This window comes from Ranitomeya variabilis, chromosome 6 (assembly GCF_051348905.1).
Source record: "Ranitomeya variabilis isolate aRanVar5 chromosome 6, aRanVar5.hap1, whole genome shotgun sequence".
Classification (NCBI taxonomy): Eukaryota; Metazoa; Chordata; class Amphibia; order Anura; family Dendrobatidae; genus Ranitomeya; species Ranitomeya variabilis.
Genome location: NC_135237.1, coordinates 415,565,947 through 415,579,275, shown reverse-complemented (window position 1 = coordinate 415,579,275; position 13,329 = coordinate 415,565,947). Strand labels below are relative to the sequence as shown.

General features: G+C 37.5%; 1 protein-coding gene across 2 annotated transcripts in view; it reads right to left on the bottom strand.

Moving 5' to 3' along the window:
• MYOM1 (myomesin 1) overlaps window positions 1–13,329 on the bottom strand; it is a 181,635-nt gene that overhangs the window by 26,707 nt on the left and 141,599 nt on the right. The window contains exons 34-38 of one of the 2 annotated variants that reach the window (XM_077270304.1): window positions 10,876–10,912; window positions 9,690–9,712; window positions 8,574–8,629; window positions 7,151–7,366; window positions 232–376 (exon numbers count right to left, since the gene is read on the bottom strand). In XM_077270304.1, the coding sequence (XP_077126419.1) occupies window positions 232–376; window positions 7,151–7,366; window positions 8,574–8,629; window positions 9,690–9,712; window positions 10,876–10,912 (477 nt within the window). Of the gene's footprint in view, window positions 1–231; window positions 377–4,734; window positions 7,367–8,573; window positions 8,630–9,689; window positions 9,713–10,875; window positions 10,913–13,329 lie in introns of those variants that run through there. The other variant, XM_077270305.1, reaches the window with a different exon arrangement.

The window sequence follows — 13,329 nt, the reverse complement described above, 5'->3', positions numbered from 1 at the left end:
AAATTAATATTCATCAGACAGGAAGTAGATAAAAAAACCAAAGGTAGTTAGATAGTGTACTTAGGGAACAGTAGGGGAATTTTAAAGCAAGTATATTAGAAAATAGCTTAAATTGTGGGACTAAATTAATGGGGAAAAATACTTTGCCTTCACATCGCACTCTTTATTAAAGATGTTTTACTTTAGGCACATTGTTAATTATTTGGCAGTACTTCCTTTCTGTTATGTTACCTTTTTGTTTTCCTCCCTTGGCTCGAAATTTTGCTGGAGGATCTTCTTTCTTTTTTCCTGGCGTCACAGTTTCCATGACATGACCTGCAGCATCAGCAACAAACATTGCCATTCCGAACTCACCCATCATTTGTGTCACTATTAGCTGGAGCAGCAAAGGAAGAGTTTTGTCATCACACGCTAACATGCATCATCTCTAGCTGTATAGACGTATACAAGCAGCCAAGCATGGAAAGCAATGCACTTTATAAAGCATTAGTACACCTAAGAATTAACGGATATTGGTCAAAAGCTAAGCGGAAAATAAAGATAGACACAAATTAGATTTACTAAGAAAACAGTAGTAACAGTAAATTGGTCAGAGATAAGTTCCAGCCCAGAGACTATTCAACAATGTCACTTTTAGGATACGTTCCCACATTGAGTATTTGGCGAGTTTTTGACATTGCAGATTTTCTGCATCATATCTGCATCAATTAGCTAAATTAGGATACTTCCATTTTTTTCTATACTGTTTTTACTTTACTTGCTTTCTTTAATCACGTTTTTATTTTTATCACATTTTTTCTGCTGCGGTTTTTGTTTCTTTTTGGGACATCATGTTTTAAATAAAGCTGCTTTGTTTTTTATCCTTTCCTGGAATTTGGGTTTGTAAAAATTTATTGATAAATCCAGGTGCAGATTACATGCATTTTAGTGCATTTCTGCAGCAGAAACACACTTAAAACGCATAAGTGATTTTTACCTGTGCATTTTCCTCATCTCATTCAAATCTATGGGGAAAATCTGCAAATTAGGATATTTACTGCAAGAAAAACTGACATGAGGGGGATTTAAAAAATGCACCACAGGTCAGTTTACACTGCACAAAGAAAGCACAGTGGGTATGAGAATTCTATAAATCCCATGTACGTTGCTGCAACTGTAAGACGCTGTGTTTTCTGTGCAGCAAAAATACGCAGTCAAAAATCCTGTTAATACTCATTGTGGGAACTTAGCCTTAGCGCAGGTGCAGACAAGCCTATTTTCGGTCCGAGTCCAATCCAAGAAAACATCTGATCACACCCAGACCAATGTTATGCTATAGGGCCGGGCACATTTTTTCTTAGGACCGATTTAAAAAATAAATAAATAAATCGCTGCATGCCTGAGTTTTATTCAATCTACGTTCGTCTGCACCTCGCCCTTCACCTGAAATGACATGCAGCTTTGTGTTTCATGGTAGTTTTGTTTTATTCTGCGACTTCTATTTTGAAGTCTATGGTAAAGTATAAAAAAAACAGCATACAAATCACTTTCGTTTATGGCACTTTTTAGCTCAATGGTGCTTTTTTTAAAATGCAGAAAAAAAGTATGTTTAAAATATTACAGAATAATAAAAAAAAACACACCAAATACACTTATAAGAAAAACCTTTTGAAACGCATGGCGATTAAAACTGAAAAAGAAACAAACACTGTAACAAAATCTCATCATTTTCTTATCATTCTCCGCTCCATAGACATTTATCCACATGGACTTCATTGCCTCAAACTGGTAGTTGGGCAAACAGGCCGTCATCTCTGTTGCAACACTTACCTCAGGCAACGAGCCACAGGTCCATCTACAGATATCCACCCATAGTGGGTGTGCCCCACTATACACAGATCGATCAGCGCCCATTCACATGGATCGAAACAAACTCGTTAGTATGATTGTTCTGTCCCCATAAAGCATGCATGCTGTCAGCACCCACATACTGTTTCCATAGGCCGATGTGCTGCCAACGACGATGATTTATAGGATCTGAACAGCCATTGAATGAGCATTTTGCTTCTGGGCAGCCTATTGGCGAGATGTTTATATGGGCCAGTGATCGGTAACAAGCGGCCACTGTGTTAATGGTATTAACCAGATGTTGATATGGAAATACAGCTATGGCAAAAACTAAGAGACCATCACATCAAAACCCTGTCATGGGCAGCCCAATCTCCAGACCTGAACCCCATTGAAAACCTCTGGAATGTAATCAAGAGGATGATGGATAGTCACAAGCCATCAAACAAAGAAGAACTGCTTAAATTTTTGCGCCAGAAGCAGTGTGAAAGACTGGTGGAAAGCATGCCAAGACGCATGAAAGCTGTGATTAAAAATCATGGTTATTCCCCAAAATATTGATTTCTGAACTCTTCCTGACTTAAAACATTAGTATTGTTGTTTCTAAATGATTATGAACTTGTTTTCTTTGCATTATTTGAGGTCTGAAAGCACTGGTTTTTTTTTTTATTTTGACCATTTCTCCTTTCCAGTAAAAAAATACAAAATTTATTGCTTGGAAATTCGGAGACATGTTGTCAGAAATTTATAGAATAAATGAACAATTTACATTTTACTAAAAAATATACATATAAAGAGAAAAATCAGACAAGCTGAACATTTTGCAGTGGCCTCTTAATTTTTGCCGCAGCTGTAGGTATTTGAGCAGATAACACGTGGCACCTGGTCTTATTCACTTGGGCAAAGAAACATATAGATGTGAATTAGCAGGGAGGTATTAGATATGCAAGAATTAGAAAAATTCTAAAAAGTTACAATTTTCCTATTTTTTTTCCTGTCTGAGTGCACAGTCAAAAGGGTAGGTATATGGAAAAAGAACAAGCCATTGAAGCCGTGAAGTCATTGTAAGTAGATGCCAATTATTTCAATCTCTGGTGCAGAAATTATATATAAGAGAGAATCTCTTGGAGTCATAACTATAATTTAACTATAGCATAAACTACAAGGGTTGGTGAATGGTAACACCTCTGTGATGTATTTACATTGTCTACTTTAAGGCTTTTTTGTATGTACATGCCTTTTTTATTTTCTCACCCTCTCTAACATCATTTATTAGGATTACTTGCCAGCCATGACGGTTCAACTTTGACGTTCCCTTCTTGTATGGAAGCAATTACACTATGATGAGTATGAAAATCAGACATTTATGCACTAACCCCTGAGTCATCAAGACTGGGATTGTTCATGCTAGTCTTGATGATGAGGCATTTTGGAGTCAGACACTCCTGTTTCATTTAGGTACACACTTCTTAATGAATCAAGAGCGTCAGACAAGTGGCGTGCCTATCAGTGTACGCCTTGCTACAAATTTGTGACTTAAGGAACCGTACTGTTCGTTATGAATTTGACGATCAGGGGTCACCACGCTCCTCGTCCCACTCAAGCTCTGCCCACTTTGTCAGAGCTGTGTGAAAATGGCACAAAAATGCAATAAGTTGAAAACTTTTAGCACAGCTTCATGTTGCACCAAAATTTTGCAACTTTTCAAAGCTTTTTACTCCAGAATGCTGGTGTAAATGTTAATGCATGCTGAATATTTCCTGCAATGCTGTCATAACTCTTCCTCCTTATGTAGACTAAAGTGATATCAATATTATGATGTCATACATATTAGGCTAAGTTCACACAAGTATATAAAAAGTTATTGGATTTTTATTCAGAAAAACCGGATGGTATTTCATCTGTATTGTCATTCGTAAAGCTTTTTTTTATACATCAGAAATTAATAAAATTTTCAAGACCAAGTTTCCTATGTGCTCTGTGTGGATAACCATTCTGCAGTAATCTATACCTACTACAGCCCAATTTATAGACAACGTATGGTGGTTGTGTATGTTATCGGTGCAACGTATGGTGGTTGTGTATGTTATCGGTGCCAGTCGCACTAGATAAGATGATTCACAGATGGCTACACATTTCACCAACCCTCTGGAAAAATCACTCGGAATTGTGTATCTCTTACGTGAATGCTTTTCTTCATTTCTATAGTCAGCTGGCTAAAGTGTTGAGGACACAAAATTTGTCTCTTCACATTTAGGATTGTATGAATATCACTAGCAAAATAACAAGTAAATCAGAAAATCCACAATGAATAGGACCTGTGTAGGTGTACCTTGGTTCAGATTCTCCTCACATTTTCATTGGTGGATAAAGTCAAGGTTTGTATTATTTGGGCCATGAAAATTTACGGAAACTACAAGAGAACTTCAGCAGACCCCATCACAGTCAGTGGTGTTTTTGGTGGCCATTGGAAATTTAGAGGTATTATAATCCGCTTCTGCTGACGGCTCAAACATTTTGAATTATTTTTATTTTTATGTTGTTGCATAAAAAAACTATAGTGATCTACTTCTGTCTACTAAAATCTACTATTTAAAACTCATCGCCATGTGAGAAACTTCTTTACCTCATTCTCTGCTACTTCGCTGCAGCCTATCCAGTGGCTAAATGTTAAGTGTGATACTTCATATTATTGTGGAACACATATTATTGTACGACATGCAGTGATGTCTGATTGTCTTTCTAAGACCTCTCCTGGTATTCAGTGATCATAGTAATTGTGGGTGATGAATTTGTGAAACTACTTATGATTTTAGTGAAGGTAATTGTAATCCAAGCACTGTTGTTATCCATGGTGCGGAAGGTGAAGGTTGCTGATCGAAAGAAGGACACGCAGTGAAACAATGGTGGAGGTAGAGATGAAAATATGTGCTCAGTTTATTAGTGAACAGTGAGAGGACACATACAGTGACTGAATACTCAATGATTACCAGAAATGAGAGTGAATGCTAATGACGGATACAGTATATTGGTGATATTACAGTACAGAATGATATTACACAGTTATACAACAGCACTGTTTCATTAGACTCCTAAAACCAGAACGTCTCAGAATCCTCCTGGTTGTGTCTTACCAAGCCCCATAACTCTTTGGCGTGCCTTAAAAATTTGATTTTTTTTTTGTGTGTGATCTTTTACCATTACTGAGCACATCTGCATTATCTCATGGACTTTAAATGGATCCAAATCTCTATCTACATCCATATCCACACACAAATTTAAATAATTTACAATGTGGACATTGATGTCAAAAGGCAAAGTCCATTTACATGAATTGACTGGTGACACTAAATGAAAACCAATCAACAAAAATGTAATTATCGGCAGTCTTTTACAAGGCTGTTTACATAGGCAAATCATACTAAATGGTCTGCATTGAGTAATTTTTAATAGATCAATCAGCATGCACATGTTGGCATTGTTCTCAGCAGCACATACTATTTACATAGGGTGATGTGCTGCCGAGAACGATGATATTTAAGCAAGCTTGAAAATCATTTCGCTCAACGAACAAGCGTTTTCCTTGTTCATCAGGTGATCAGCGGCCTGCTTACACCTCATGATTATTGTGAAACAAGTGTTCCCAGGAATGCTCATTGACAATAAGCATTACGTGTAAATGCAGCTGATATTCACATAATTTCCTATTAAATTCACTAAATCGTGTGGGTAGAAAAGTGGAATATTGTCAGTCATGCAGGATAATAAAAGCACGCAAACTTAAGCATAACTTTAACTGCTGAGATCAAAAACATAAAGTAGGAAATGCAGATTTTTACGACACGCCAATGCAGAACTTTCATATGTAGATTTAAGTCTTAACAATACTCCAGTTCTTTTACCCACCTCATCTCATCATATGATAGTACCTGTAGTCACGGATTATGATGCTGTAAGAGGTAATTCATCAGCACTAATGGGGTTTTTGTAGCTTTTGCTTTATGCTTGAATTGTTTGATAAAATTGCTTTTGTATAGAATATATGCACAGATGTAGTATTTTACTATGATCAAAATTACTTTTTCATGAGCAGACATGGCAACCAACAAATCAAAATTCTCAGTGGTTCATTCAGATTTGTGGTTTGGTTGTTGGGTTCATCTATTTCAAGGGTCAAAAGTTTAAATTTAACAATCGGATCGTTAAAAACTCTGTATTTAGGGCGTAGCAAACAAATTATCTGTGCATCTATCCGGGTAAGGCTGTGTTCATATCTTTGTTGGAGATTATATTAGGAGCATCTTTTGCAGGATATGTCATATCTTACAGAAACAAAAGCGGACACCATGACATAAACCCAACAGACCCTGTTTTAAGCAAGTGGGTTACCCTAGAATCCATTGGTGTCCATCACGTGATGGATGGAACTGAAAAGCGCGCATGTGAACAAAGCCTTAAGTCTGGAAAAAAACTAGTGTAGCTATTTTATATCAGGTAATACAGGTATCGAGTCCTAGATAAAGTTAAGACTAATGTAGAACAGACATTTGATTTATGCTGATTTTTGTTGCTTCAGGTTTGTCCTTTGTTTTAGGATCACTTTCCCATGATTATGTTTTGGGGAATTAAGACTAACTATTTAAGCTAAGGTGATTTAAGTAAATGGATGCTACATACTAAAATGGACAATGATACACAAATGTTATGTTTAGATACATGGAAACATGAACGTCCGCCTCCATTATTTTAAAGATATATATTGTGTCTATGTCTAAATCATTTGATTCACAGTTTCCGTAAACTTTATTCACCTCATATAACTGTAGAGTGTTATCTTATGGGCTGAGCTAATAGTCTCACTAATGTCTAATGGCAGAATGGACATGCTCCAAGCATATAGACAAATATTGTCTCAACCCATAAAATGGCTACCACAAGAAAGGAGGTGACAGTCATGACTTAAATTGTCCTAAGTTAACTAAGTTGTAGTCTAAAAAAGAGGTAGGTTAAAGGAGTGGAGTCAATTAACCATCATTCCTTAAACATCTCTTAAAGCCTCGCAAAAGTGCAAGTTCCCAGAATCTTCCTAAAGGAGACAGGGCTGACTATAGGTGTGTATCAGGAGAATTCACTATTATACCTTAATGCTTGCACTGCTGAGAGGTCTTAGGCGGGGTTTAAGAAACAACAACTCATTCACACCCTAATAGCACTTAACATCATTCTACCTTCCTTAATTTTTCTCTCTCAGTTATTTTTTCTTAGCATCGGTCTGAGCCTCCTCCTCAGCTGGTTCTTCACCCTCTGGATTAAACACACTTACAGTGAAATCATTAGTCTCAGTGCCATATTTGTTCTTTGCCCGGATGCAGTATTTGCCAGAGTCAGCTTGAGAGACGATGGTAATGGCAAAGCTGGCATATTTCCCAGACTCGAACTTCAGGATGCAGTGGTCATCTCCTGTCAGTTCCCTCTCATTCTTCATCCAAGTGACCTCAGGAACTGGATCACCCCAGATGTTACATGTCAGGTTAAGTGCCTAGAAGCGGATAACACAGATGAGGTCCATGTAAAGAACTATTGGGTTCATGTAAACCCCCCAAAAAACTGTACGACATGATCATCTTCATTGTGATGTGGTGGGATCTACTACACTTTTGATCTAATTAGGTGGCATGTCAGAAATTTGTTTTATGTAGGAGGGATGTAAGTCTTACCTGTTGTATGTGTTTCTCAGAAATAATGGAGGATTCATACACGTCACAACACTTTGAAGACCTGGTCATCCATTACTATGACGTGAATAATGCTCTATAGTATGATATATTTTCTGCATTAAAAATTAATCTGCAGCCAAACAGTGGCATAGAGTGGGTTGTCAGTGCCCCGGGCAAAGCAAGTATTGTACCCACTAACCAGTTAATAAAGCCCCTTAGTGAACCTTTAAAATAATTTCATCAGAGTTCCCCCTTAAAAAGTAATGATGTCCTCAAGTGCCCCCTCCAATACTAATAATGCTACCTTTTGTGCCACCATCCACAAAAAAGTAAGATTCATATTTTCCTAATCTGAGCCACCAGGTCCTATTCCCCCTCCACACAGAACTAGGCGACACAAGCGATTTCATGCAGAGACGTCATTGTCCTACCTGGACATTGATGTCTTTTAAGACTAGACTTAGAGTAACGTACAGAACAAAGATGTCGGGGCATGGCTGTTGGCTCCCTGTTCGATAGCAGGTTCCAAATGTATTGGGATCATGATGACACCAATACAGTTCAAAGTGGTGTTTGCGGGATGTGCAATGCCCCAGATTTTTGCCACTAGCAATGTCACTGATGCTTTCTAGTTTTTTTTACATGCCCTAACAATTTTACACCAATGGCAACTGTCCCTGTGTCCTCCCACACACATTACATATATACTTCCATGGCAGATCACAATCTCCCTAATAATAAAAAGTTATTGACAGAACAATTGTACACTGAGCAGACTGACCCATGCTTAATGTTACAGTCATTTTATATTAATATATGAGAGGCTTTGCTTCTATAAAGGGTCCCTGGGAATTAACACACTGAAGCTGTGATCTACCAGACAGGACTTCTTGATGTCGCACTGAGTTACCACTGCAGCTTGCTACCTACAGAGGTTCCGCCTTCCTACAGTCACACCTACGAACCGTTACAAAATCAACATCAATTTTTTTTGCCATTTTTGTTCAGATTTATGAGATATTACTTTACCTTTCCTTCTTGTATAGTAACAACATCAGGTAAACCTCCTACTACTCTGGCGCGATCTAGAAGGACAGAAGAAACATCAGCAAAAGTATTACAAATTTGGGATGATTGGACAGAAAAACGCAGACAAAAAAGCAGATATGGCTAAGGGACATTTATTTTTAATAGAAAGGATCTCACTGCAAGACCTACTTGAGTTGTCAGCAGGTAAGGAGTACTATGGCACTCCGCCGGACAGTTGTACAAATGCTGTTTAATGATTACTTGTTATCATCTTTATGCGCTGATTAATATCAACTCATGTTTTTGCTACTTTAGAATGTGCTGTAGTATTTAAGCGAGGTGAAGTCATGATGACATCAGGTCTATAGTTGCAGCACAGGGAATTTGTCCCTAAGTGTCCTGTTGGGAGCGGCATCTTCCTATTCCATGGCAAAGCAAGTGTGGGAATGCAAAAGTGGCAAGAGTCTCCTATCACCCAAGTTAGGCAAAGTGGATAAATAGGAGGACATGTTCTTGCCTAAAAAGGCATGGTGTAGGGTTGGGTATGACCAGCCGAGAAGACTTGCGTTGAGTTTTGGTCCTCTCTTTAGCCTAGAATCACAACTGCACCCATGGGATTGATCAAGAGTTACCCACCTCCAGATACCCCAGGTAATCCTTACAAGTGTGCCATGGAAATGTTCTGCATAAGCTGAGTGCCTTTATTAACATTGGCATGAAAGTGACCTACTGAACAGTGCTATCAGAGTACTACCAATACTATTCCAGTGCCACCTATACAGTGCCAGCAGTGCCTCCCTATACACAATCTCAGTACAGTGCCCACAATAAACTCTGCCCTCACAAGCAATAGTGCCAGTACACTGTCCCGATAAATAGTGCCAGAAAATGTCCCCCATAAACAACAGTATCAGCAGTGCTTGTGGGAGTAAAGCAAATCTTGTGAGTGTGGGGGTCAGTACTATTCTATCACATTTTATGGGATAATTGGAGGTGCCTTGTGTAAGCTCCCTAACTACTTTCTAGGAGTAGCGGGCTTTACTTTAGTAGCAGGAATGATGCATAAATGCAATGTAAGTACATGTAGAAGTATGAAGATTCTAGAAGGACACTTACTCTTTTCTGCTATTGCAGCTTGCCTGTTATTGGAGTAAAAGAAAGAAGGATTAAAACTTGCTTGCATGCCATGTCAGCTACATAGAAACGGAGCTCCATTTAAAGTGACTGCAAACTTGTGAATCCTCACACCGCACACTGAGAATTCTCCGATGCCGGTAGCAAGACTGAGTGGCCATGTGACAGCGACTGTGCGATATGCATACTTCCAGCCACATTCCAACTAGACATGCGCGGTTTTGCTCAATTCACTTGTAGTAAGGTCATGCATGTCTAGTCGGAATGTCGTCAGGAATATGCAGATCGCAAACTTGAGGACACATGAGCACTCGGTGTTGCTGCCAGCACCGGAAAATCTTCATGGCACATGCTGTGCATAATGTGAGGATTCACAAGTCTGCAGTCATACGGAGTGACTGCAGAATATCATGGAAAATCTGCACAACCCATTTAATTTGTCTCATGGTCATCAATCTCATCCATTCATTCCAAACTGCCCCGGAGCCATTTATTTGGCATAATATAATAATAGGCTTATGAATAAACTTCTTATACTGAATTAAATGATGTTTTTCTTAATATATTGAGTGTACACTAAATACGGTAGTAATGGTGACAGCGCGCTGTGCCCTTAGCAAAACTCCACCCACTGTGATACACAATGGTAACCCAATTTGGCATCAAAATCATGCGGCTACTGGCCATCATGCAGCTGGCCCCAAATGAGGTGGTTCAAAGCTAGTGGACTGATGGCCCGAGGCCATGAAAGGTTTTATCACTATCGATAAGCAACGCCATATTGATTCAGTGGAGGAAGCTTTGGACGTCTTTCTTTACCAGTATAAATGTAATAAAACTATATGACAGCAATATTCACTGTCTGGTCTTCTGTAGACCGACTAATAGTGTTTATAGGCAGAAATAATGGGTGTAATAAATATTATCCTCATTAGGCCCAGAAAGGATCAGTGTTCATAATTGTTAAATCTGGAAACAAGCATGGTCAGTGACGGTTATTAGCAAATATTCAGTAAATATTTACATCCTGTCATCTACTTAGCGACAAGAACAATGAACTGCAAATATTGATTAGAAGATAACGCATTCCTACAGGACGCCAGCACCAATAGACGGTCGTTATTATTATTAATTTATAATGTAGCGCACACTCTTTTCATATACTTACTTCAATCTCTGGAATTCAGCAACGGCCTCATCGAAAGCTGCAAAACAAATAATCATGGGATTAGAAATTAGAGACCGTAAAGGTGAATTCAGGTAAAGTGCGAAAAAGCCATAAATGTATAATAAGTCTGCACAAAGTTTGCATGTTACATTCATATTTTGTAATAGAGCTCTATGTATCGTTACATTCCCACAGTGTGAATAGACTATCTATCTATCTATCTCATATCTTTCTATCTATCTATCTCTCTCATATCTATCTATCTATCTATGTATCTATCTATCCCATATCTATCTATCTATCTATCTATCTATCTATCTATCTATCCCATATCTATCTATCTATCTATCTATCTATCTAATATCTATCTATCTATCTATCTATCCCATATCTATCTATCTATCTCATATCTTTCTATCTATCTCTCTCATATCTATCTATCTATCTCATATCTATCTATCCCATATCTATCCATCTATCTATCCCATATCTATCTATCTATCTATCTATCTATCTCATATCTATATATCTATCTATCTCATATCTATCTATCTATCTATCTATCTATCTATCTGATATCTATCTATCTATCTCATATCTATCTATCTATCTATCTATCTGATATCTATCTATCTATCTATCTCATATCTATCTATCTATCTATCTCATATCTATCCATCTCATATCTATCTATCTATCTATCTATCTATCTATCTATCTATCTATCTATCTCTCTATCTATCTCTCTCATATCTATCTATCTATCTCATATCTATCTATCTATCTATCTATCTATCTCATATCTATCTATCTATCTCATATCTATCTATCTATCTATCCCATATCTATCTATCTATCTATCTATCTATCTATCTATCTATCTATCCCATATCTATCTATCCCATATCTATCTATCTATCTATCTATCTATCTATCTATCTATCCCATATCTATCTATTTATGTATCTATCTATCCCATATCTATCTATCCCATATCTATCTATCTATCCCATATCTATCTATCTATCCCATATCTATCTATCTATCTATCTATCTATCTATCTATCTCTCTATCTATCTCTCTCATATCTATCTATCTATCTCATATCTATCTATCTATCTATCTATCTATCTCATATCTATCTATCTATCTCATATCTATCTATCTATCTATCTATCCCATATCTATCTATCTATCTATCTATCTATCTATCTATCTATCCCATATCTATCTATCCCATATCTATCTATCTATCTATCTATCTATCTATCTATCTATCTATCTATCTATCTATCTATCCCATATCTATCTATTTATGTATCTATCTATCCCATATCTATCTATCCCATATCTATCTATCTATCCCATATCTATCTATCTATCCCATATCTATCTATCTATCTATCTATCTATCTATCTATCTATCTATCTATCTATCTATCCCATATCTATCCCATATCTATCCCATATCTATCCCATATCTATCTATCTATCTATCTATCTATCTATCTATCTATCCCATACCTATCTATCTACAGTGGGTACGGAAAGTATTGAGACCCCTTTATATTTTTCACGCTTTGCTTCATTGCAGCCATTTGGTAAATTCAAAATAGTTCATTTTTTTCTCATTAAAGTACACTCTGCACCCCATCTTGACTGAAAAAAACAGAAATGTAGAAATTTTAGCAAATTTAATAAAAAAAGAAAAACTTAAATATCACATGGTCATAGGTATTCAGACTCTTTGCTCAGACACTCATATTTAAGTCACATGCTGTCCATTTCCTTGTGATCCTCCTTGAGATGGTTTTACTCCTTCATTGGAGGCCAGTGTCAGGACTCTGAACATTTTTTACCTTTTGTGCATTACTGCCCTTTTCCAAGATGGCGTCTTTGGTCTCATGTGCACTGTGTCTTCCTGCTATAAAACTCCACCCCAGCCTTCAGTCTGTGCTAGAGTATTCTGCCTTGCATCCAGCTCCTGACCTCAGATTACTCCCTGGCTATATACCTGCTCCTGTGAACCTGTGGGGTTATCCTGCTACTCTGCTCTGAGTTCCTGCTGCATACACCAGTTCCAGTAATCCTCCTTCATCTGCTGCTCGTGTTTTACTTCCATCTGCATTTGCTGGACATGTAAGCTGTTTCTGCTCTGCAAAAACCTGAGACTATTAACCAGGCCTCCCTGGTTGAGCTAAAATATGATTTGAACTGCCTTATAAGCTTATCTATCTGTGTTTGGAATAAGACAAGGACTTATTCGTGTCAAGCATCCTCAAGAATGACTGTGCTTCATAGACTTTCTGCTTGATTGCATTTTCCTCTGAAGTTTCCTATAGACTGCTAAGCTGCGTTTAATATTTACACCAAGTGTTGTGGACTTGAGTTTCTCTCTGCACCTGTTTGAATCACCGTGTGATAATATAGACTTTACCACTTACAAAACTGTG